General features: G+C 50.8%; 1 protein-coding gene across 1 annotated transcript in view; it reads left to right on the plus strand.

Moving 5' to 3' along the window:
* LOC147665151 (cytochrome P450 2J2-like) overlaps positions 1-24,787 on the plus strand; it is a 137,408-nt gene that overhangs the window by 84,743 nt on the left and 27,878 nt on the right. Inside the window, exon 5 of the mRNA XM_086949729.1 lies at positions 21,841-22,014. Within this exon, the coding sequence (XP_086805855.1) occupies positions 21,841-22,014 (174 nt within the window). The remainder of the gene's footprint in view (positions 1-21,840; positions 22,015-24,787) is intronic.

Consider the following 24,787-nt stretch of genomic DNA (forward strand, 5'->3'; position numbering starts at 1 on the left):
TCAGTAAGTAAATTCATTCAATTAAATAGCATGTCGCTCAGAATAAATACAGAAAATCAGAGGTCAGACCGCCAGTGGAGCATCTAAAAGATCAAGGTAGAGTGAATCCCACACCCATAAGATTCATATATTTGGCGTGAATGTGCAGAGGTTTCATGGTCCCATCCAATTATATTAAAGAAAGAACTGTTCCCATCTCCAGTGCTCCTGAAACACCTCATAGTTAGTACAAAGGGGGCGTGGCTTGGGCGCCGATGGCGATGGTCGCCTGAGAGCTCGGCTCCGGGACTAAGCCCGAAATTATCCTGAACATCGGTGGCTGAGGGGCACCCCAGACCCCGAATTCGGTTGAGCGGGGCGACGACACCCTGCCGAGGGCCCTGGTGGAGTTTGGACGGGGGTGGCTTTGAAGAAATGCCGAAATTTGCGGAGTGGCGGAGGACGACCCAATATGGCGCCCGGACCCCTTTGTCCCCTTGAACGGACCTACGGAGTTGAGGAGGTCTCGCGGATGTCGCCCGGCACCCGGCTTCACCAGCCTCAGTGGCTTTAGGCATTGGACATTGGTTGGTTCGGACCCTCCACAGCGGGACCATACTCGATTGGACGACCGGGCGGGTGCCCACGAGTTAGAGGGCGCCGGGCACGGGTGCCCTCAGGTCCAGGCGGTGGTCTGCACCGCGACTCCGCAACTAGCTGCGAGTTTCTGGCCACCCCGACTACATGGATGGCGCGACACTCGGGCGCCACAGGACAACCGGGGGAGTTGGTGGCCCTTGCCCCAGAGCTGTAGTGGGTGATCGGGCCTGCCCGACTCGGAGACGGGTGTCTCCGCCCCCTTATCGGTGCCCTCGGACGCCGTGGCGGTGGCGTGAGCCGAAACGGCGGAATCTCCACAGGCTCTGGAGAGGGAGGTCGCCCATTCCGGACTGGAGGGCGAAATCCCGGGAAAGTCGTGCTGGACACTTGCACACGGAGACGCCTACTCCGGGACCTTTGCGGAGAGCCCCTGGCAGCATGGGGAAACCTAAAGGAGCCAAGGGATCCAGCCAGGCCACCTCGGACTCTGAGGCCCAGGACAAGGAAGAGCATGGAGATCCTAAACGACCTGGTGGCGCACCACTCCAGCAACAATTCGACCGTGTACTGGAAGCCATAGAGGCAACTCGGTCGGCTCTACAACAGGACATTGCCCAGGTGGCGACTGGCCTGGGCCTCCTTAGGGCAGACCATGGTAAACTCTCAGACCGGGTCAAGGAGGTGGAGAGCACGGTGAAGACTATCGAACCGGCGCAGAGGACCCTGGCTGCGACGATCAAGGATGCCATGTCCCGAATCGAGACCCTCGAACGGAGGGCGGAGGATGCGGAAGGCCGAAACAGGAGGAATAACATTCGGGTAGTGGGCCTGCCGGAAAAGATCGAGGAAGGCGATATGGTGCGCTACTTGGAGACCTGGCTCCGAGACACGGTGGTCCCGGAGGGCCTGTCCTCCTTTTACACTCTAGAACGGGCCCACAGAGTTCCAGCGCGGCCCCCACAGCTGGGACGAGCCCCGAGGCCGGTGGTGGCGCGGTTGCTCCATCTCCGGGACAGAGATCTGATCCTAAATGCCGCCAGACACAATGGCCCGTTCCAGGTTGCAAATAGTCAGGTGAATATCTTCCCTGACTATACCTACGAGACGCAGCGCAAGCGGTTCTCCTTCCTGGCGGTTAAGCGTGAACTCAGGAGTGAGGGCATCCAATATTCACTCCTATTTCCCGCGAGGCTCCGAGTCATTGTCGACGACAAAACCCAGTTCTTCGACACCCCGGAGGAGGTCTGTGACTGGCTCGAACTGTACCGAACGGGGAAGGATGGTTATAACGCCTCGACCCATCAGGCGGAGGAGCCGGAACAAAGGAGGCGCTCTAAAAGGGTCAGGAACCGCCGCGGCCGCACGGGAGGGCCCTCGACAGCGGAGACATCATCTGAGCGGAGGGGAGTGTTGGAAGTTCTGTCGGAACTATCGGGAGCGAGGGGCGAAGACATCGAAGAGGAGGAAGACAACCCGGGTGCTCAGGGGGCACCATCGGACTCGGAAGACTCAGTGGCAGACAGTACCCACACACCGGTGATCACACCGAAATCGGTGGAGGACCTTTTGGACGGACAAGGGTAATGGGATAGGTTGCCTTGTTTTGGGTGGGGGCCCGGCAGGGGGGAGGCGGCTGCCGTTCTTTATTGCTGACAATGGGAGAGGGAGGGTTGGGAGGCTTCTGCTCTTGCCCCGAAAGATTTTGACACAGGGGGGGGCTTATTACAGTCCTGGTGGCCTGGGCGACGAGGGCCCACTGCCTCCGCTCAGCCCGCACCTGGCCCATAAGGCCTTCCTACGGTGGCGACCGTGGGACTAGTGGGGTTTTTGGGGTTGTTCTTCATAGAAGTTTGGATGGGATCTAGATGGCGCAGTTTGGGTCCTGTTCTGGGGTGGTTGGGAGGGGGTTTTGTTGGTTTTTGGGGGGTTTGGATCTGGTTGGGGAAAATGGCCGCCGTCAGCGCTGGGAGAATTGATGTCCTTTTTTTGTGGGGACCCGGACGGGGAGACTGTGCAAGAACACTCTGGGACAATGGCTGATGTTGCTAACTTGAAATGTATTACTTGGAACGTGAGGGGGCTTCACACTATGTCCAGGCGTCACAGGGTCCACGCTTATTTAGTGCGTAGGGGAGTGCAAATGGCGCTGCTGCAGGAGACGCATCTGAACAAGGCGGAAGGGGCGGCGCTTCAGCGTAGGTGGCGAGGGCAGGTCTTTTCCACGGCGTACTCTGCTTATGCCAGGGGGGCGCTAATATGGATCAGGGCAGGAGTCCCCTTCCAGGTCACGAGGACAGTGTTGGACCCAGAGGGGCGTTTCGTGGCCATATCAGGCACGCTGGGAGGGAGGGACTTGAATGTTTGTTGTGTGTATGCCCCTAATGTGGACCAGACTGCCTTCCTTTCCAGGTTATCGGGCTCGTTGGCTCACTTTTTCGCCGGTCCCCTCCTGCTGGGGGGAGACTTTAACTCCGTGGTAGATGTAGACATAGACCGCTCGCATCCCCCGCTCCCCGATTCCCCGGTCCGGCGGACGGCTAAGGGCCGTCAAGATTGGCAGACCCGCTGGGGTTTGACGGACATCTGGAGGGCGCATCACCCCGCGTCTAGAGATTATTCGTACTTTTCGAGCCTTCATGAGCTGCATGTCAGACTGGATGGCTTTCTTGGTTCGTCCGAATTAGTCTCGGCAGCGGCCCGATCGGAGTATTTATCGCGGACCATCTCGGACCATAACCCCCTCCTGCTGGACATTCGCTGGTTCCCTGGGACGCCGGCGGTACCCACCTGGAAGATGCGCCCCGAGATCCTCGAGGACAGTGTTTTCAAGGCAGACCTAGGGGAGAGAATCACGGATTATTTTGCATCCAACGGCGGCTCCGCGAGTACTAGGGCGTTCGAATGGGACGCTTTCAAGGTGGTGGTGAGGGGGTACTGTATCTCTAAGAAGGTGGGCATGCGGCGTGTTATCCTGGCTGATCTAGACGCAGCGGACCGAACGCTCCGCGAGCTCGAAATTAGCCGACCCGGACACCCGGAATTGCAAACACAAACGGTAGAGGCGAGGGAGAAGGTGGCGGTGGAGGTCGAACGGCTTCGCTGTTTCGATTATAAGGCCTATACGGTCCGATCTATAGCGGAGGGCGACAGATCGAGCGCGTTACTGGCGTGGTTGGCCAACCCTGCGCGCCAGTCCCAAACGACGACTGGGATGCGCAGGGCGGATGGGACTGAGGTGTGCACCCAACCGGAGATTCTTAATTGCTTCCGGCATTATTACGAATGCTTATACCGCAGTCGCTCCGCGCGTGACCCAGACCGGCTTGATAACTATCTTAGCCCGCTGGAACTCCGCACAGTGGAACAGGAAGTGGCAGACGCCCTGGGATCTGACATCGGCTTGGGGGAGATCCGCGGGGCCATCAAACGGATGGCGAGGAACAAGACCCCGGGCCTAGATGGCCTGCCGGTGGAGTTCTATGCAGCTTATGCTGACCTCCTGGCCCCTCGTTTACTGGTGGTCTACAGGGAGGCGAAGAGGCTGGGTCGCCTCCCCGGCTCGATGTGTGAGGCGTTGGTGGTTCCTCTCCTCAAGCCAGGCCGAGACTCGTCTGACCCGGGGTCCTACCGTCCCCTCTCAATGCTGACGGTGGACTACAAAATATTGAGCAGCATCTTGGCCTCGAGGCTGTTAGGACATATGAGCTCCCTAGTACACGAGGACCAGGCCGGTTTCATCCCACGGCGAAATACGACCATGAACATCCGAAGGTTGTTTCGCTTGCTTGGGGAACCATTCGTGGATGCCCCGTCCCCGGTAGTTTTGTCGGTGGACCTGGAGAAGGCTTTTGATAGCCTGGAATGGGACTACTTAAGCGCGGTATTGCGGAAATTCGGCCTCGGGGAAGGATTTATCAAATGGACAGCAGTTCTCTACGCTTCCGCTTCAGCCAGGGTTAGATCGGGCCCTTTGATTTCACCGCGATATCCGGTGGAGCGTGGCACGCGGCAAGGGTGCTCCTTATCCCCGCTTCTCTTTGCACTAGCGGTGGAGCCACTAGCGATGCATCTTCGCTCGGGAGCCCACTATACGGGCTTACGGACAGCGGCGGGCCCGCATTACGTCTCGCTCTATGCGGACGACCTGTTGCTCTTCCTGGAGGATCCGGTCGACGCATTACGGGGAGCGGAATTAGCGCTTACGGAGTTCGGAGACGTCTCAGGCCTACGTGTGAACTGGTCTAAGACCTGCCTCTTCCCGATGCGTAGGGGTGTCCCCACTCCGGCGCTAAGTAAGGAGATCAGATGGGAACCCGACTGCTTTAAATACCTTGGGGTATTTGTGTACCACGACCAGCCCGACCTCCTAGACGGAAACATTGCCCGTTGCATACGAGCACTCCGAGGCAGCATGGACTTTTGGGCCACGCTGCCGCTCTCCGTGACAGGACGCGTCGCCCTGCTCAAAATGGTGGCGCTCCCCCGATTATTGTATTACTTTCGGACTTTGCCGATATGGGTCCCGCCGGCTACGTTTCGCCGCTTGCGTTCCATGGTGGTCGGGTTCCTTTGGGGCACGGGCCGGCGGCGGGTGGCCCTCAATACCCTGATGAGGCCGAAGGACGAGGGGGGGCTCGCTGTGCCGGACTTCGAGAAGTATTACCTAGCGGCGCAGCTCCAGACATACACCCAGGAGATAGCCAGGGAGTTCAGAGGCCCGGAAGACGGTAGAGGGACGGGTATGGCCAGGCACGTCCTCTCCTTTATCGCGCTGCGACAGCGATTGGTCCTTCGGGACCTGTCGATGGAGGAGCGGACTATCCGACTCTGTTGGAATCGGGCTCATAACAGGGGTCACCTGCGGACCCCATATGCACCTGAAATTCCATTGGGGATGCTGACGGCCCTCCCCCACGGAGGAGACTGGTCACGGCTGGCGGACTGGGAGGATTCGGGTTTACAGCTCGTCGGGGACCTGTATGAGGACGGAGTGCTCCTGTCCTTTCAGGATCTCATTGACCGCTTTGGGATCTCCCGGGGCGACTTTTTGCTGCACTCGGCCATTGTGCGAGTGATCCAGGCGCACTGGCAAAACGGACTAGAGGAACCTCAATTGTCCCAGGTGTGCCAGTATGTAATGATGTCGGCGGGCACAGTGAAGGCGGTCACTTGCCTTTACGGCAGGCTGATTACCGAGGGGTTGGTCCCTCTCGCCACACTGAAGTCCCGCTGGGAAGAGGACATCGGTAGGGAGATCCCGGAGACGACCTGGTCCCAGCTGGTGAGGCGAGCATGGAAGGGTACACGTAGCGCCCGTTTCCAACTGGTCCACTATTATGTTCTCCATAGGGCGTACCTGACCCCGGTTAAGATCAGGCGTTATTTTGCCACGGCTTCGGCGGAATGCCCTAGGTGCCCGGCTCAGGAGGCGGACCTCCTACACATGTTATGGGCCTGTCCAGGATTGACGTCCTACTGGCAGGAGGTGGCGGCGACTTTGGAAGAGGTGACGGGGAGGCACTTATCGTTCGATGCGGCGGTGGGGCTATTGCACTGGTTCCCCCATACCCCCCGGAATAAAATCACCAGTAAATTTATCGACCTGGGGCTCCTACTTGCTAAACGAGAGGTGACCAGGAATTGGAAGGCACGTGCTGGTCCTGCGGGCGGCAGATGGCACGGTGAACTTTTGAAATGGGCGGCGGGGGAGAGCGCGCTGCGATATCAGTTGGCTTGGAGGCGAAGCAATGAGAAGGCGCAGGAGGCCGCGTTAGAATGGGAAACACTGGTGCAGGCCCTCAGGGATTATTGTGCCCCCAGCGACTCCGAAAGCGAAGACGCAACTAGACCCGAGTCCCGTTAGACACTAGCATTAACAGCACTATTACCTTCCCCGTGGGTCAAGCAGTGGATCCTAAAGTGATAAGCTCCCTGGCGCTGATGGTGGGGGGGGGTGGAGGGGGGAGTTTCACAATGACTGGAAGTTTGAGGGGGGGGTACCTTTTGGGGGTTGGGGTTTGTTTAGAAAAGCAGAGGACGGACAGTGTATTATCCGGACCAGCTCCCGCATCCTACTGACCCCAGCTACATTCGCCGCCCAACCCCAGGGATATGGGCTGCTTGGCTGTATAGCAATGCTATAGAAGGGGGTCGGTGGGCTATATTTGGTAAAAGTTGGCTATAATATGATGCTGGTCGTTACTGTATTGTTGTACTGATTCCTGCAATAAAAATATATTTTAAAAAAAAAAAAAATAGTTAGTACAAATATTACTACAATATCAAGGTCAGGTTTTCATGAGAATCACATTGTAGTCCCAATAGATGAAGTCAATATAGCATGAAAATTAAGCCTGCGAACAAAGCATCATATTGTACATTAGAGAGTGTCACATTGTGTTTCAAAACTCATGTACAAATTAACAATCATGTGCTGAGTCCAGTCCATGGTGGGAAAAGGGAGAGAGAGGGAGATGACTGAGTGCAGAGGAAGATGGTGTTGACAGCCGCAACCATTTTGAAATTGAGGCCTACATAATCCAATGTTAAAATAAATGCAACACTTTAAGAGAATATCTCAAATTCATCATACGTTAATCACATAATTTTAATGCAATTATGAGTTTTAGGTAAACCTGCAATACCAACAACACCTGATGAATTTTTAAATCATCACAACACTTCTTCATCATTTACATCTCTTTTTACTATAGTTTCCTCTGTTTTCAGGCACTTCAATCTGGCTTCTTTCTGTTCCTTCATTTAATCAAAGTTCAGATATCATTCAGTTCATATTCCTCTCTTCCTTTTTCTTCCGCTCGTAGCTGACAGCTTCTCATTAACTCCACAATTCAGCTTTTCTTCAACAAAAGACAGCTGACATCTACTGCGCTAATTAAAATAATTATTATAGGTGTTAGTATCCTATATAGAATGGTTCCTTGTATGTTACAGAGCCACTCAAAAACGTTTTCCAATCATTAAAAAACCATGAACTGTTTCTCAAGCACCTGTTTTTCAAGAATCTCTAATTCGCACATGACATTAGTGATGTTAGTAACATACCTGTTAATCTGATCACTGTTATCAGGCATGTTAGAAATGGGATTTCTGGTTGGCTAGGGCTTGCGCCTAAGTCAGGAAGAAACCACCACTGTAGTTAGGGCAAGGGAGTTACACGCCAAAGATAATCCCTGCTCACCCCCTTGGTAGCTTGGCACGAGCAGTCAGGCTTATCCCGGAGGCCATGTGTAAAGCATTTGTGCAACGTACAGGAACAACATACTAGGCAGACCACAAAAGGAACTCCACACAAGGTTATATCAAAAATAGCCTTTGTATTATCATAAAACACATTAGGATAGTAATCACACAATATACACTGTGCCAACTGGCACAGGGCAATATTTACAGGGGATTATGACAGGGCCACTTGGACCACTGTCAGAACCATCACTTAGTAAAGGTAGTAAATGGAGAACATATAATAAGCATAGAACACTACCAGTAATTACTTGCAAACACTGGACTCGGCATCATCCTGTAACATAAATCATATTATGCACAGTATCACATTAGGCATGAAATATATCCTGCGCCAACCTCATAAGCCTAAACATATTAGACTATAACTTCCTAAGCATAACTCACTTTAGGAAATAATCTCACTAGCATAAACCACAGTAGAGGGTAACTCAAACATAAATACAGTATGCAAAACCTCATAATCATTAACCACATTTAGAGGCATAAAACAGGGTGCGTAAATCATGGATGTATGATGTAACAACGCGATCATTTATATCGCTGTACATCACATCGCTGTTTTTACAACGCAAGTCGTTACAATGACTTGCGCTGAAGGGCGCTGGACTTGGGAATAGTATGATTTACTATTCCAACTCCAGCCTACGTACAGTAGGTAAGATGTTGGAATAGTAAATCACACTATTCCTTAGTCTAGAGCGCCCTCCAGTGCAAGTTGTGGTAACGACTTGCGTTGTAAAAGCAGTGACCTAAATGTACTGCAGTGTTTTGACCGCGTTGCCAAAGTCGTTTCCCTTAAATCATACTACATAAATCACATTTTCCAGCACCACATCCATCACATTAGGGCCTGGCGCCCTACAAACCTAACAGCCCTCCTGGCCTTCTCAAAGGGGCTCAAAATGCCCTATGTCCAAAGTGTCAGGGCGGCTGCCAATGCAGCAGAATCCATGTGCGCAATTGCGCAGACCTAAATGTTGCAGCTGGTACTAAGTGCTGCATGGCTGTGAAAGTACGGGGCTTAAAGGGGGGCACTCAGCGGCACAGCTCCTCAGCTGCAGCGGCCCACAACAGCGATAGCGATGATTTTCGTAGTATGGCAAATGTGGGCACTCAGCAGTACAGCTCCTCAGCTGCAGCGGCCCACAACAGCCGTAGCGATGATTCTCGTTGGAAGGCAAATGCGGGCACTCAACGGCACAGCTCCTCAGCTGCAGCCGCCCACAATAGCGATAGCCATGATTCTCGTAGGACGGCAAATGCGGGCACTCAGCAGCCACAGCTCCACAGTTACAGCGGCCCACAATAGTGATAGCGATGATTCTCGTAGGACAGCAAATGCGGGCACTCAGTGGCCACAGCTCCACAGCTGCAGTGGCCCACAATAGCGATAACAATGACTTTGGTAACACAGGCAAATGCGGGCTCTCAGTGGCAACAGCTCCTCAGCTGCGGCGGCCCACAATAGCGATAACAATGACTTTGGTAACACAGGCAAATGCGGGTTCTCAGCTGCAACAGCTCCTCAGCTGCAGCGGCCCACAATAGCGATAAAGATGACTTTGGTAACACAGGCAAATGCGGGCTCTCAGCGGTAACAGCTCCTCAGCTGCGGCAGCCCACAATAGCGATGCAATGACTTTCAGCCTGCGTTCCTCGCAGTAGAACCAGAGGCTCTGGAATTCTCAACAGAGGCCTCACCTGCGTGTAGAATCTCCCTCAAATAGGAATCCGGACAGCTGATGGGTGAAGTCTAATGTCCCTGAGACTTCAGCAGGAGGCAAGCTCAAATCAGACCCTTGGGTAGTTGCTTCAGCAAGATGGATGAAAGTTTCAAAGTCTTTTCCCTCTAGTTACATGGAAATGGGTTTGTCTTGACATACAGAAGTAGCACGTTCTTCCTGCAGGAATTAAATTAAAGAATTAAAATATAGCGCTCACAGGGCGCAGGGAACCATAGCTCCAAAAGCAAAAGTCCTCAGCAATCAAGGGGGCAATGCAGGGCCCAGGGAGGCAAGCTCTCATGGCAGTTCCTCCTGGGCCCCAGCAGCAGCATGCCCCAGCAGGATCAGGAACAGCACATCATCCTAGAAGAGCACCATGGAACTGAACAATTTCATGGGGTCACGCCCCTTTACTTATACCACCAAAAGACTTTGTTCTCAAAAGTCACAAGTCACTGAACCCAGACAGAACCAGTTCGGTGTGGTCCTGGAGCACTTTGTTTACAAGGCTGCAACCTGCCTTTGAGGAAGAGAAGGTCTGCCATCAGCCGCATAGTGGGAGGTGAAGCAACATTCACCTTGCCAGGCACAGCCCTGCTCAGATCAAAGTGTCACCCCTCCCCATTCTCCAACTGCAGATTTCTCTATTCAACCCACGTCTGGCTCAGCCTGCCCTGTCTCTCCAAAACCAGACATGCAATTCACATCAGGCAGTCGGACACATAGCACACCGAAATGCCAACTTATAAAAGTGGCTTTTCTCACATAGTCATAATAAATCTGCGCACACCATTGCGCAGCATTTATTCTCACAATTTTATACATACCAGACTTGACCATACTGCTACTCTCATAACAGGAATTACCACTGACACACACTGAGCAGGGAATCCCCCATGCATTCCTATGGTAGGGCCGGCCACTCTCACTCCCACTAAATGTAACAAAGAACGCACACACTTTACACTGGACCATAGGGCTAAAGTGCCCAGTGGCCTAAAACCACTAACACTACACAGAGAAAAAGGCTGGGAGAAATGCTAAAAGTTTAGGGGTGAACCTGCAAGTCCAACAAGGCACATATGTGCAGCTTTGCTGAACCTTTAAAATGCAAATAAAATTCCAGAATGACTCTGTTGAAAAGACATATTAAAACCATAAAAAGAAAATTCTTAGAAAACCAGCTTTTTGCCCGGGTCAAAGACTCCCCCTTAAACAGGTTATGTAATGATGTACAACAACACAACACTTTGGCAAAAACAAAAAAACTGCATTAAGAATTCAAAGGCATTATAAATAAATGTGTTCCACAAGGTGAGATCGGTAGTGTGCTTGTGAAAGTGAGGTCACAGCAAAATACAAATGTAAAGCACATGTTCCATTAATAAGAACCTGTGAAGAGTTAAATACAAAGCCTGTCACATGGGGAAAGCTGCCAACTCCCTGTTTAGCCCCATAACACTCAGACTATATCAAGTTCACAACTTAATTCGATGATACACTGCACTCAAGCTTATAGTTAATGGACTCCAAGCCAGCACTGTGGATGATTCCAATTCTGTGTGCTCACAGGATGAAGGCCCAATAATAATACCTCCTCTCACTATAACGTTTTTTTCCGGGTGTATCCTTTCCTTGGTGTCCTGTAGAAGACCTGTTTCCACAGACTATATGGGTCGAAACGTCAAGAATCAATTAGGTTATGAGCTTGATGCAGATTGATTGTTGCAGGGCTAAAAAAGTTTTTGTTTTGGGCTGAGTGGTGTGTTGTTGTAAGTCACTAAGGGCCATATGTATCAAGCCTTTTGTGATTCGCAAAGGCCGAAATTCGCAGAATTTTGGCATTTGCGAATCGCAAACGGCCTTTTTGCATGTTTTGGGATGTATGAAACATTCCCAAAATAAGGAATTGCAAACTTGTGCGATTCCTTATTTTTCAATAGCATTTAGGGAATCGCAATTTTGCGATTCCTTAAATGCTATGTATGTAGCATTTTTGGCTAGCGAATTTTGGTTAAGGAATCGCAAATTACCACCAACTTGTAGTTGGTGGTAATTTGCGATTTCTTGTAAATATGCACAATTGTGCATTTGTCGGGGTGGCATATGACGCACATACATGCCAATTGGGCATGTATGTGCGCCATATGCACACACATGTCATTTACAGGGGTGCAGCAGGGTGTCCTTGAGACACCCCTGCACCCTTGCAATAATTCTCAAATTGCGATTAGCAAATTGCGAATTCGCAATTTGAGAATTATTTTGCATTCATTCCTATGGGTCTCCTGGCCCACAGGAATGCATTGGAAATTATTCCTTAATTGTGAATACGCAAAATGCGAATTCGCAAATAAGGAAGCTTAAGGAATCGCAAATAAAAAGCGATTTTGTTCATACATACCATTTTGCATTTCCTAAATAGCGATTCCTTAAAATTCGCTATTTAGGAAATGCAAAATAGTTTGATGATACATATGGCCCCAAATAACCTGTTTAAGGGGTATTCTTTGACACCATAGCAAAATGGTGGTTTTCTAAATATGGCCTTTTTTTGGTGCTAATACGTCTTCCTGACATAATCATTCTGGAATTTTATATTTTGAAAGTTTCCAGATCCATCCTGTGTATATTTCCCAAATCTTTAATATGTGGCAGACTCCATCGTCTTTTGCTAATAATATACCTAAAGCCGCCTGTTTTGCAAAACCATAGCTCGCATAGCCATTCATTCTTTATTAATGCTTGTTAGAGGACCTGCTGTGCTAAAAGCTAATCTACCCACACATGTAGACAGTTTCCTAATCTTCACATCATTTAAAGCTACACCTGCTGCCGGAATCATAGAACCAAATATATACTCTACCACTTGACCAGCACTACATCTCTTCCTCCTCACAAACTTTTTTTCTTCTCACTCATCTCATGCATGTGATAAACACAAAGAAATACTAAGCCCAAGTAGCAGCTTCCCACCCAGTTATAGGTGAGATTCAAATAGGCTATCCTCCCACACACGTAATAATTTCCTTTGATAATGGGCTCCCGTCCAGTAAGCATCATATTATATGCTATATACCTTTCTCACACTTGCTCCAACCTACTATTTCTAATGTCTTAAATCTGTTTCTTTTCACGTGCCATGCATATTTGTTCCTTTTTTGCCTTATCAAGACTAAGCCTTGGATGCACTTTTGAATATCTCACTTGCTTTTCTCACTTCTCCAGCTTAACCCTTTTTTCTTCCTCAGCCTTCTCACTGAACTTTACCTTTCACTCGTTGAGCTTTTCTGTAAATTCATTCTCGCCTTTATTTAATCTACATATAAATTAATTAACTCCATTGTTAGGTTAATTTGCGTAATGTGTGCGACATATCTAGACATAGTCCCCATGCTTTTGCTTCCATAGGAAGTATACAAAGTCCTAACAAGAGGAACATTTTCTTAAGTAACATCGAAGGTCAAAAGATATCGTACAAGAAAATCCTGTGGATAGAACAAATTTAGTGTCTCACTACAGGCTAAAGCATAGGTGAGTTTGAGGTGGTGATATGTCACCCCCTCAGAGGCGGGTCAAAAATATACAGATATAAAAAAAGTTTTTAATATTCATCTAATAACCTAAAATATATGTTCTCACTTAATTAACCTACAGAATTGTCTCTATGTAATAACTTGATATCAACTCTTCTCAGGAGGTCACCCATTGCCCCTGCCAGTGCTGCCAGTGACGGTTCCAACATAACTACTAACCATCGCACTCCTACAAGTGTGATAATTGACTTTTCCTGGCCACCCAAAGCTTTCAATTTCAAAATGGGTGGGAAGTATTATTCATTTCATTGTATATTGAAATATTAAACAGTGTTGTTGTGCTCATCTCAAAACTAGACAGACAGCGTTACCATGTGGTGGACTGTTATTAGTGCTGGTGTTAAGAGTTAAGGGCATCATTATGATGCCTGGTGGTCAGACCGCCGTCCGCTATTACGGCGGTCAGGAGATCGCCGACAAGCGTGTGGACGGTCCGACTGCCCAATTTGGATGCTACTTGCAGAGAGTTAATTTGTTATTCATCTTCTTGAGGATACAGATGTCTGACTTGGATCGGACTTGGTGAATCAATGGCCGCTGTCACCAATTCTTCTAGAGTTTGTCCCACCTTCCTCAAGTGCAACGCATGGTTCCATTGCAGCAATCCAGCATATTTCACAACAGTGTTGGTCACAAGGTTTACCTGGTCAGGGCTCTTCCAATGAGGCTCTAAACAGTTCTTGCGCATCTGCTTCTTCACCAGTATCACATCTCAGAGATTGTGACTGTGGCACAGTCCCTGCTCTGCAGCTGGGGTCGCAAAGTCAACTTGACGTAATATGGGACACACCACATCAGCCAGACCTCTGCAATATTCAAGAACAATATCACCCGGGATGTTTACAAGTGCACCTGTGGGTACAAAGGGATCTCCTAGCTCGCCCAATCAACACCTCATGGGTGGAGTGTGAGCATCTGAGACTCATCAAGACAAGAGGGAGTACATCTGACCTTTTGAGGGAAGAAGAGGCATGCACTTTTGCACTTCTGGATTTAAACGTATTTCATTGACCTGTTCCACCATTCTTGACACTTCTGGCCTGGAACAGCGAAAGAATTTCTGATCAATGCCAAGAGGTAGACTGGGTAACTCCATTACGTTATTTTTAAAGTGTGCACCACAATCTGATTTTAAATAAACAGACATGTCAAAATGAGGGACCAAATCGCTCAGCAACAATTTGGCTATCGTAAGGCCATGGCTCCTTCTAGTTGCATAAACTTTGAGCCAGCGAGAGAAAAAACAGACAACAACTAAGCTGTACCTCAGGTTTTGGCAAACACGTATTTTAACAAAGTCAACATGAATGTGAGTGAAAGGGACATCAGACTTTCTTGTGTGGCTCCTGGTCACAACTGTCCTTCTGCTGGCACTTAACAGCTGGCATATAATGCATATCTGAAACAAACTATCTGCTATGGACCTTCATCTGGTGTTAAACCAGTACTTCTGAAAGATATGAGCCATTCCATCCCACACCATGTCGGTAGGATCATGGAAGTGTCTCATCACAGCAGGTCAATATAGAATCCAGCAACACTGGCCTCCCATCACACTCATCCTTGCTGCATCCTGGAGGAGGGTGAAGACTGATTTGCATATAGATGGGTCCAAACTGAGGTGGGATGGTGTGCAAAATAAAAATGGACTGGGATGCGGCCCGAGTAATTACCAGTGGCATAAATTAATTCAAACATTCATCCATCCTTTATTTGTACATTTTAGTGGTCGCACAAAGCCCTTTTACACACAATTTGAACACCACTAAAGTGCATCTCGTGAAAAAGACAAAAGAATCAATATCACAATGACCAAAGTCCCTACTGTCCCCAAATCAAAGCTCCATAGCCGAAGTGCTCACAACTTTCATACATATTTCATGACACCAAACCTCCATACAAATCCCACAATGCACTGCGAAAAACATGTAATACACTGTTTTCAATGGCCCAATCTACCACGACAAATCGCAATACTTATACACATTTCTCCTCATTACACAGAACAGCCTCAGGAGCACAGGAATGCTGCCATTAACCCACAAGGAACCATTGGAATTCTGGAGTGCAGAATCGATTGGGGATAATTTAGTTTTGGGATCCAAACCATAAAGTTCCTTCCAAATTCAGTTGACCCAATCCAGATGTAACCATCCTCTGCTACCAGAAAACTGATGTAGCACTTATACCCTACAATCAAATGAAGAACTACTGACGAACCTGGAGCTATGTTAATCCCCTCAGAATTTTGTTGCTCATCACTGGATTTGTTCATTCAAAACAAGTCAACATTCAATAGCATTTCAAAACTTGTGAGCACCCACAGATCTGGGAATGGATTGATGCAAATGGGTGCGATATCAATGCAAGATGGGGTACTGGGGCTTCCTTTCAACCCATGACAACAATTACAGCTATAATTAAATATAGTTAGCAGCCTTGTCATTAGGAGTCCTATTGCTCCTTCTCTTTCCATTGTATTTAATCTTTCTCTTTGCTTCTTGCACCTTCTCACAAGGATTTCTCGCAACAGACTTGCTCCTCAAAAAAGGCAGACACCCCTTTTGTTGTGATACAACAAAGATTAGTATGCTCATGGCAATCGCATCTGTCAACTAATGAGTTCTGCAACAGGATCGCGTGACAATACTAATCTGAACAAGATATCTGAAAGAGACACGTTAGTGATAGATTCCTTACCTTAGAATAACCCCAGGCGTCAGACTGGATCCGGAAAGTTTTGCGTAGCAGTACCTTTGAGCGTCGGTAGGCGTCGTCTGCGGCTCCGCGACCGTCGTCGGCGTCGGGGCGCCGTGATGACGTCGTCGGAGTACTTAGACGTCGCCTCCGCGTGCTGACGTCAGTTCTTCTTTTTTCCGCGCCAGTCAGCGCAGATCTGGAAAGAGCAGTTCCCCAGTCACTTTTTGACTAAACTTTTGTGATCTTTTGATCCATTTCGAAGTCTTTACGACTCCGACGGTGCCGTTAGGGATGCCCGGCTTCAAGCATTGCGACGAGTGCGACCGTACCATGTCGGTCACGGATCCCCACCGCTTGTGCCTGATGTGTTTGGGCGTCGACCATGACGACGAGGCCTGCTCCGACTGTCGGGCCCTTTCGAGGAAGGCCAGGCGGGAGCGGTCCCGCAGGCGACTCGAGATCCGCCAGTCGGCCCCGCGCCGTGTGAGGTCCCGGTCCCAGTCCCACGGGAGGTCGAGGGACAGGTCGCGGGGACGGAGCCGTCACAGCTCCGGGAGTCGGCGCCACTCCTCCGGGTCCAAGTCGTCAGGTAAGAAACATAAGAAGTCGAAGAGACATCATCGCTCTTCTGACTCCCCCCGACGCTCGCGCGATGCGACCGGGGGTTCGGGTGACACCGCCCACGCGGCTCCTCGAGAGTCGCGGGCGCCGCGTTCGGCCCCATACCGCCCGGTCCCTGGGCTGAACGCGACGCCGGAGGAGATCGAGCATTTCCTTATGGCCATGAGGTCCCTTTCTCCTCCGACGGGTTCCGCGGCGCCTTTGGGAGTGAACCAGTCTGGGGGCCCTAGTGGGTCGGGGGCTACGACCCCGATGCCGTCGGATGCTTCGGCCTCGACGCCGCCGGCGCCTTCGGGCCCGGCGCCGCAGGGCTCCACGATCCCGACACCGCCGGTGCCCTCGGGCTCGGTGCCGCAGGGTACAGCGGCCCCGGCGTCGTCGGTGCCTTCGGGCCCGGCGCCGCAGGGCGCCGCTGGACCCTCCTCGGGCGATGGATCGTCACCGGTGGACCTTACAACCCCCCCGGCGTCGGTCCGGGTGGTGTCCCCTCCGGCGTCGTCCTCGGGCGGCGCCGTCCCCGATGCCTCCTCTCAATGGGTTCCGACGTCGGGTCGACGCCTATCGGCGCCGCTCTCGACGCCGTTCGGAGATTTTCATTTCTATGAACCGACCCCATTCACTTATGACCCTGAATCTCAGGAGATGGGGGACGAGGAGAATTGGGAGGGGTCTGAGGACCCTCTGACCAGGGAGTGTCAGTCTAACATGGACTGGACAAGAGATCTTGGGGAGGCCAGTGGCCTGGACACCTCTCCAGACACTGGATTCGTCTCTCCTCCTACTGTCGCTTCGGAGGAGGGTGCTACTTATGGTGTGGTGTTGACGAGGGCTGCTAAGGCCTTGGGCCTTGAGCTCCCCGTCGCGGCCGTGAGGACTAACCTCCTCACTGAGGTCCTTAAGCCGCAGTCATGCTCCATGGAGCCTCTGCTGCCGTTTAATGAGGCCTTGATGGACGTTCTTTTGGGCACTTGGTCCAGGCCCGCTACAGGTTCGCCTGTAGATAGGAACGTGGCCAGACGCCACCGCCCGGCCCCGGGCGACCCATGTTTCCTGTCCACCCACCCCACCCCCGAGAGTCTGGTTATCCAGGCCTCTAACTCCCAGACCGCATTCCCGACGGCTCCCCCCGATCGGCAATCCAAGAGGTACGAGGCCTATGGCAAGAAGGTATTCTCGTCCCTTAGCTTGGGACTGCGGTCTTCCAACACCGCATGCCTCTTGGGCCGTTATACCCACTCTCTGTGGGAAACAGTGGCGGAAGTGCTGCCAGAGTGTCCGTTGGAGGTTCGGGCCAAACTCGGCCAAGCCCTAGTGGAGGGCCGGGACGCAGCAAAGTATTCAATCAGGTGCGGACTGGATACTACTGACTCACTGGGCAGAGCGATGGCCACGACGGTGGCGATACGACGCCACGCCTGGCTGCGATCCGCCAACTTCTCGGCAGACGTCCAAAATACACTCATGGACATGCCGTTCGATGGCCGTCGCCTCTTTGGCGACAAGGCAGACCACGCGCTTGAGCGCTTTAAGGACTCCAGGGCTACGGCCAAGTCCTTGGGCCTCTCGGCCCCGCGCCAGCAAATGGGTGCCTTTCGCTCCTTTCGTGGCCAAGGAAGGGGCGCCCCCACACATGCCGCCAGCCACTCGCCGCAAACTGTCGTCCAGCGCGGCGGCGGCTGTGGAAACCGCCGTGGAGGCGGTCGGGGAAACAAGCGGAGCCAGTCCACACCTGGCCCCGCAGCATCCGCCTCTAAACCCTCCTAGTCCGTGCTTTTCGGCCCATGTGACGCCAGTGGGAGGCAGGGTTCGCCATCACCACTCTCACCGGCGCACAGTCACTTCGGACAGGTGGGTGCTGCAGATCGTCCGAAGGGGCTACTCCCTCCCCTTCGAGACGACCCCTCAAGCCATGCCACCGCAACACCACCGCGTATCGGGGGATCACTTGCGGCTCCTGCAGGAGGAAGTTTCGGCCCTCTTGGCCAAGGGGGCCATCGAGCGCGTTCCTGGGCCAGAAGTAGGTCATGGTTGCTACTCCCACTACTTCCTGGTACCCAAGAAGGGCGAAGGGGGCCTACGCCCTATCTTGGATCTGTGGAACGTCAACGGCTTCCTCCGGAAGGAGAAGTTCAAAATGCTGACACTGGCTCAGGTCTTGGCTGCCCTAGACCCAGGAGACTGGATGGTAGCGTTGGACTTGCAGGACGCGTATTTCCACATCCCTGTCCTGCCGGCCCACCGGCGTTACCTGTGGTTCACGGTAGGCCTCGAGCACTTTCAGTTTACCGTGCTCCCCTTCGGCCTTACCAGCGCCCCATAGGTGTTCAGGAAGGTGATGGCCGCAGCTCACCTGCGCAGGTTAGGGGTATCAGTCTTCCCCTACCTAGACGACTGGTTGTTGAAGGCGGGCTCGCCCCAGGCAGTCGGTAGCCACCTCCAGACTACGGCGGATCTCCTGCACCTGCTGGGATTTTCCATCAATGTGCCGAAGTCACACCTGTGCCCCTCTCAGAAGCTCCTTTTCATCGGAGCGGTTCTCGACTCGGCGCAGTTTCGGGTTTACCCGCCCGAACAGCGGGTCCGGGATATACAGGCTCTGATTCTGATCTTCCGGCCGTTATCCCGGGTTTCGGTCAGGTTGACGCTGCGGCTTCTGGGGCTGATGGCCTCCTGCATCCTTCTGGTGCATCACGCACAGTGGCGGATGCGGGCTCTGCAGTGGGACCTGAAGTTTCAGTGGGCCCAGCACCGGGGCAACCTGTCCGACCATGTCCTGATCTCGGAGGGCACTGCGAGACAGCTGCAGTGGTGGCTCACGGATCGCGATTGGGTCAACGGCAGATCCCTCTCCCTTCCCCAACCGGAGCACGTAGTTGTGACGGACGCGTCCCTCCAGGGCTGGGGAGGCCACTTGGGAGAGGCGGAGATCAGAGGACTCTGGTCTCTGGCGAGTCCCAGCTCCATATCAATCTGTTGGAGCTGCGGGCGATTAGTCTGGCACTGAAAGCATTCTTCCCGTCTGTCCGAGGAAGTGCAGTGCAGGTGTTCACGGACAACACCACCGCCATGTGGTACTGCAACAAACAGGGCGGAGTGGGGTCGTGGACCCTTTGCCAGGAGGCTCTGCGTCTCTGGCAATGGCTGGAACATCAGGGCGTGACTCTGGTGGTTCAACACCTGGCAGGTTCTCTGAACGCCAGGGCGGACGAACTCTGCCGTCGGTGCTCGATGGATCACGAATGGCGTCTGAACTCGGACGTGGCGCAAGGCCTCTTTCTGCGATGGGGAGAGCCTTGGTTAGATCTATTCGCCACCGAAGAGAACGCGCAATGTCATCAGTTCTGCGCGTTGGAATTTCCAAGGCGGCACTCGCTCGGAGACGCTTTTCGTCGCGAGTGGAGCTGCGGTCTGTTGTACGCCTTTCCGCCTATACCTCTTCTGCCCAGAGTGCTGAAGAAGATCAAGCGCGACCGGGCACAAGTCATCCTTGTAGCTCCTGACTGGGCACGAAGGTACTGGTATCCCGAGCTACTCAGTATGTCAGTCGATCCCCCGGTTCATCTGCCTCTTCAGGAGGACCTTCTGTCGCAGCAGCAGGGGACGGTCCTCCACCCGAACCTGTCCAGTCTCCACCTCCATGCTTGGAGATTGAGCGGCGACAGTTGAGGCCATTTGACTTGCCTCCTGAGGTTTGCAACATCATTCTGGCAGCCAGGCGTCCCTCCACAAAAACGGTATACGCCTGCAGGTGGAACAGATTTGTGGCATGGTGCACAGCAAAGGCTGTGGATCCCCTCAATGCCCCACCCTCTGAGGTTCTTCTCTTCCTTCTTTCTCTTGCCCAGCAGGGCTCTGCTCTGGGCACTATCAAGGGCTATTTTTCGGCTCTTTTAGCCTTTCTGAGGCTGCCTGACCAGCCTTCTTTGTTCAAGTCCCCTATCGTAAACAGATTCCTGAAAGGCATCACTCATACCTTTCCTCCTGTTCCCTTCGTGATGCCTCAGTGGGACTTGAACCTGGTTCTAACATTTCTGATGTGCGCTCCCTTTGAGCGACTTCATAACTGTCCACTTCGCCTTCTTTCTTTGAAGACTGCCTTCCTGGTAGCCATCACCTCTGCCAGGAGAGTGAGTGAGCTCCAGGCTCTCTCTTGTAAGCCTCCTTTCCTTCCAGTCCATCCGGACAAGATTGTTTTGAGGACTAGGCCCTCCTTCTTGCCTAAGGTGGTCACGGCCTTCCACATTGGGCAGTCCATCACATTGCCCACCTTCTTTCCGCCTCCGCACCCCTCGAGAGAGGAGGAGAGGCTCCACTGTCTGGACCCAAAACGTGCGCTCTCGTTCTATCTGGATCGCACACACCAGTTCCGGGTGGATGATCAACTCTTTGTTGGGTACGCGGGCGCTAAGAAAGGGAAAGCGGTGCACAAGAGGACCATCTCTCGATGGATTATCATGTGCATCCAGGCGTGTTACTCCTTGGCTAAGAAGGAACCCCCTGTTGGGCTGAGGGCTCATTCCACTCGAGCCACGGCCACTACAACTGCCTTGGGCCGAGGTGTGCCCTTGCAGGACATTTGCCAGGCAGCTACGTGGGCCTCGTTGCACACGTTTGCTAGGCACTACTGCCTGGACAGTCAAGTCCGGAGGGACGGCTACTTTGGCTGTTCCGTTCTCCAGGACTTTCTGGTGTAAATATTGGTTCGCAGACCCACCACCACGGGGATGGTATTGCTGGGGTATCTATTCTAAGGTAAGGAATCTATCACTAACGTGTCTCTTTCAGATGCACAAGTTACTACTTGTGTAACGATATATCTGTAAGAGACATTAGTTAGTGATAGATTCCTTACCGACCCACCCATCCTCCCCGTTCTGCGAACCGATATCTAGGGTTAAGGTCATCCCCTTTCAGGGTCCTAGTTTCTTGGCACCAGTGTCGGTTTTTGTCATGGCTCTGCGCTTCTGGCGCGGAAAAGCTGTGGCTAAGAACTGACGTCAGCACACGGAGGCGGCGTCTAAGTACTCCGACGACGTCATCACGGCGCCCACGACTCCGACGACGGACGCGGAGCCGCAGACGACGCCTACCGACGCGCAAGGGTACTGCTACGCAAAACTTTCCGGATCCAGTCTGACGCCTGGGGATATTCTAAGGTAAGGAATCTATCACTAACCAATGTCTCTTACAGATATATCGTTACACAAGTAGTAACTTGTGCATTAGTAATACCAGATTGAATGATTCTCTTTGTTCATACACTTTGTGTACAAGCGCAATACATACATTAAGCAGCCAAATTGGTATCTCCTTACATTCACTTGCTCAATTTCTTTTTCTTTGCACCTTTGCAGGTCTACGATCTCTTCCCCTGGCTGATGCACTTCCTCCCTGGGCCTCACCAGCGGATATTTCAAGACGCCAAGGTCCTGCGTGCATTCATCCTACAGGAGATCAGGAGACACCAGAGGAACATGACCAACGAGCCTCAAGACCTGATTGACTATTACCTGCATCAGATATCTGTAGTAAGTGACTGTGTCAGGAAGGTTAATGTGGTTATTCACTGCAACAACTTCAGGCCATAGTAACCAAGTGAATGTACAATACTTTTGATAGTGAACATTTGCATGCCTCACAACAGTGAATTCATTTTCTCTTGCTGCATATTGTTGCCATTGTCCATCTCTGTTGTTCTCATTTGTTTGCCTTTATAAGCAATGTCCCCTTCTAATTCTTTTCCTGTGAGTGTGGTAATGAAGGCTCTCTATGGACTGTAGTTAAGGCTCCGTGCGCCAGAATGATACAACAGCTCACTATGCAAGTGAGTGCAGCATACGATCCACCTAAACCTGTGATGCTTGCCACTCCAAAGAACCTTTTGAAATCAGGTCAAAATGGTGAGTTTTCATGAATTTTAACTGCGTTTGATAGTCACCTTTGCTACAGTCTACTAATGTCATGGTATGAAGAGATAAGGTGATTTCACAAGCACCACAAAGACAAAATGCATATTTACTCCAGTAGCACCTGCACTCCACAGATATATCAAAGACAGGACTTAAAAATGTGTACTGGGCAGAAGGTGACATGTATAGCTAGTGAATGTGCATAGTGCTTGATCTTCAGCCTAAAACCAGCTTGTCAAGCACAGTTGCAAAAGGTTGTAAAGGAATGAATGAGGTACTTATAGAGCGCACTGTCACTCACACAGGAGCATCCTGGCGCTGAGCTAAGTTCCCAGATAAATACAGAGTGCGGGTACTGTGAGAGAGAGCAGGAGGTCATAGACGGGCTAGATTGAAGAGTGGCAGAGAGGGTCTGGGGCCAGAAAGAGTCAGGTTTTCAGATTCTTTTTGAATGTGGCTTCAGTGTCCATGAAGCAGAGAGAGATTGAGAGGTGGTTCCAGGCTTTGGTGCCTAGTACCTTGTAGGAGTTTCCATCTCTGGTTTTAAGTTTAAAGGGTGGGAGTTTTAAAAGATTAGCATTTGATGATCTCAGCATCCTCTGAATCTTGTAGTGGCTTAAACAGGAAGTGATGTATTTGGGGCCGATGAAATGAAAAGCTCTGAAAACCAATCGGAGGATCTTAAATAGTATCCTCTTATGGATTGGTAGCCAGTGTAGTTTCCTGAGGCTGAGCACCATCTGGGAAGTTTTATACCAGTCTAACAGTGGCATGCTGTACCGTCTGGAGCTTATGGAGTAGCTGCTTGGATGAACTTGCATAAAGACTATTGCAATAGTCAAGTCTAGAGGTGAAGGTGACCATGACCTTTTCCTGGCGGCCAATGGGATAAAATCACTTTATTTTAGGGATTTTGGGACCAAGCCACAGCAAAGGCTTCCCTCTCAATGGCACTCCAACAAGGCTCTCTGAGGAGGAGTCTCCCACTAATGAAAATAACTGGTTGATCCTGGCCCTCCTCATTTACCTCTGCCAACACTGCCCCAATCCCATGTTCAGAAACATCTGTCTGAACAATGAACCCCTTGCTAAAGTCAGGTGCAGGAGCACAACGCCTCGTTCAGGGTTTCAAAGGCGTTTTGACACTCCTCAGTCCAAATAACATTTTAGGCTATCCCTTAGGAGTGAGTTCTGTCAATGGTGCCACAATTGTGACATACCCCTTATGCTTGGTTTGCATGTTACATGAATGCATTACCCAGAAAACATGGCACACATGTCGTATCTATATATATATATATATATATATATATATATATATATATATATATATATATATATATATATATATATATATATAAAATATATCTATCTATCTATCTATCTATCTATATATATATATATATATATATATATATATATATATATATAATATATATATATATATTATTTTGCACATGGTGTGTGAATAAAGAAACGTTTGAAAAATCCTACCTGCTTGCTGTGCAGTGACTTCTGCTGGGAGGGTCGAAGCAAGGAAAATCCAAGAAATATATATATATATATATATATATATATATATATATATATATATATATATATATATATATATATATATATATATATATATATATATACTAGCAGCCTGTCCCGACGTTGTCCGGGAGCAATTAGGCTTCAGGGCCCCCGCCCGCCCCGACGTTGTCTGTGGGTCCCCCGGAGCCTTCCTCTATATCTTGCAGTATTATACCTCTATGTTTACTTTGTACGCTTTTGTAACCTGTACACATAACTTTTTCCTCCTGTGGGGCACCGTTTGGCTCACTTTTTTAATGCTCCATTTGCTTCCTCTTGCTACCTGCACACGTCACTTTTTTCTCCTATACCTCTATGTTTACTTTCTACGCTTTTGTAACCTGCACACGTAACTTTTTCCTCCTGTAATGCACCGTTTGGCTCATGTTTTTAATGCTCCGTTTGCTTCCTCTTGCTACCTGCACACGTCACTTTTTCCTCCTATACCTCTATATTTACTTTCTACGCTTTTGTAACCTGCACACGTAACTTTTTCCTCCTGTAATACACCGTTTGGCTCACTTTTGTAATGCTCCGTTTGCTTCCTCTTGCTCACGATGTACGCTTTTGTAACCTGCACACGTAACTTTTTCCTCCTGTAATGCATCGTTTGGCTCACTTTTGTAATGCTCTGTTTGCTTCCTCTTGCTCACAATTTTCATTTTTGCTTCATTTTTCCGCCGCTCACCGCTCCTAAATAAATAAATAAATAACCTACCTCATCCGCCGCTCACCGCTCCTCCCCGCCTGTCCGCTCCTCCTCTCCGCCGCTCCTCACCGCCTGTCCGCCGCTCCTCACCGCCTGTCCGCCGCTCCT

This window comes from Lissotriton vulgaris, unplaced genomic scaffold, assembly GCF_964263255.1.
Source record: "Lissotriton vulgaris unplaced genomic scaffold, aLisVul1.2 SCAFFOLD_2368, whole genome shotgun sequence".
NCBI lineage: Eukaryota > Metazoa > Chordata > Amphibia > Caudata > Salamandridae > Lissotriton > Lissotriton vulgaris.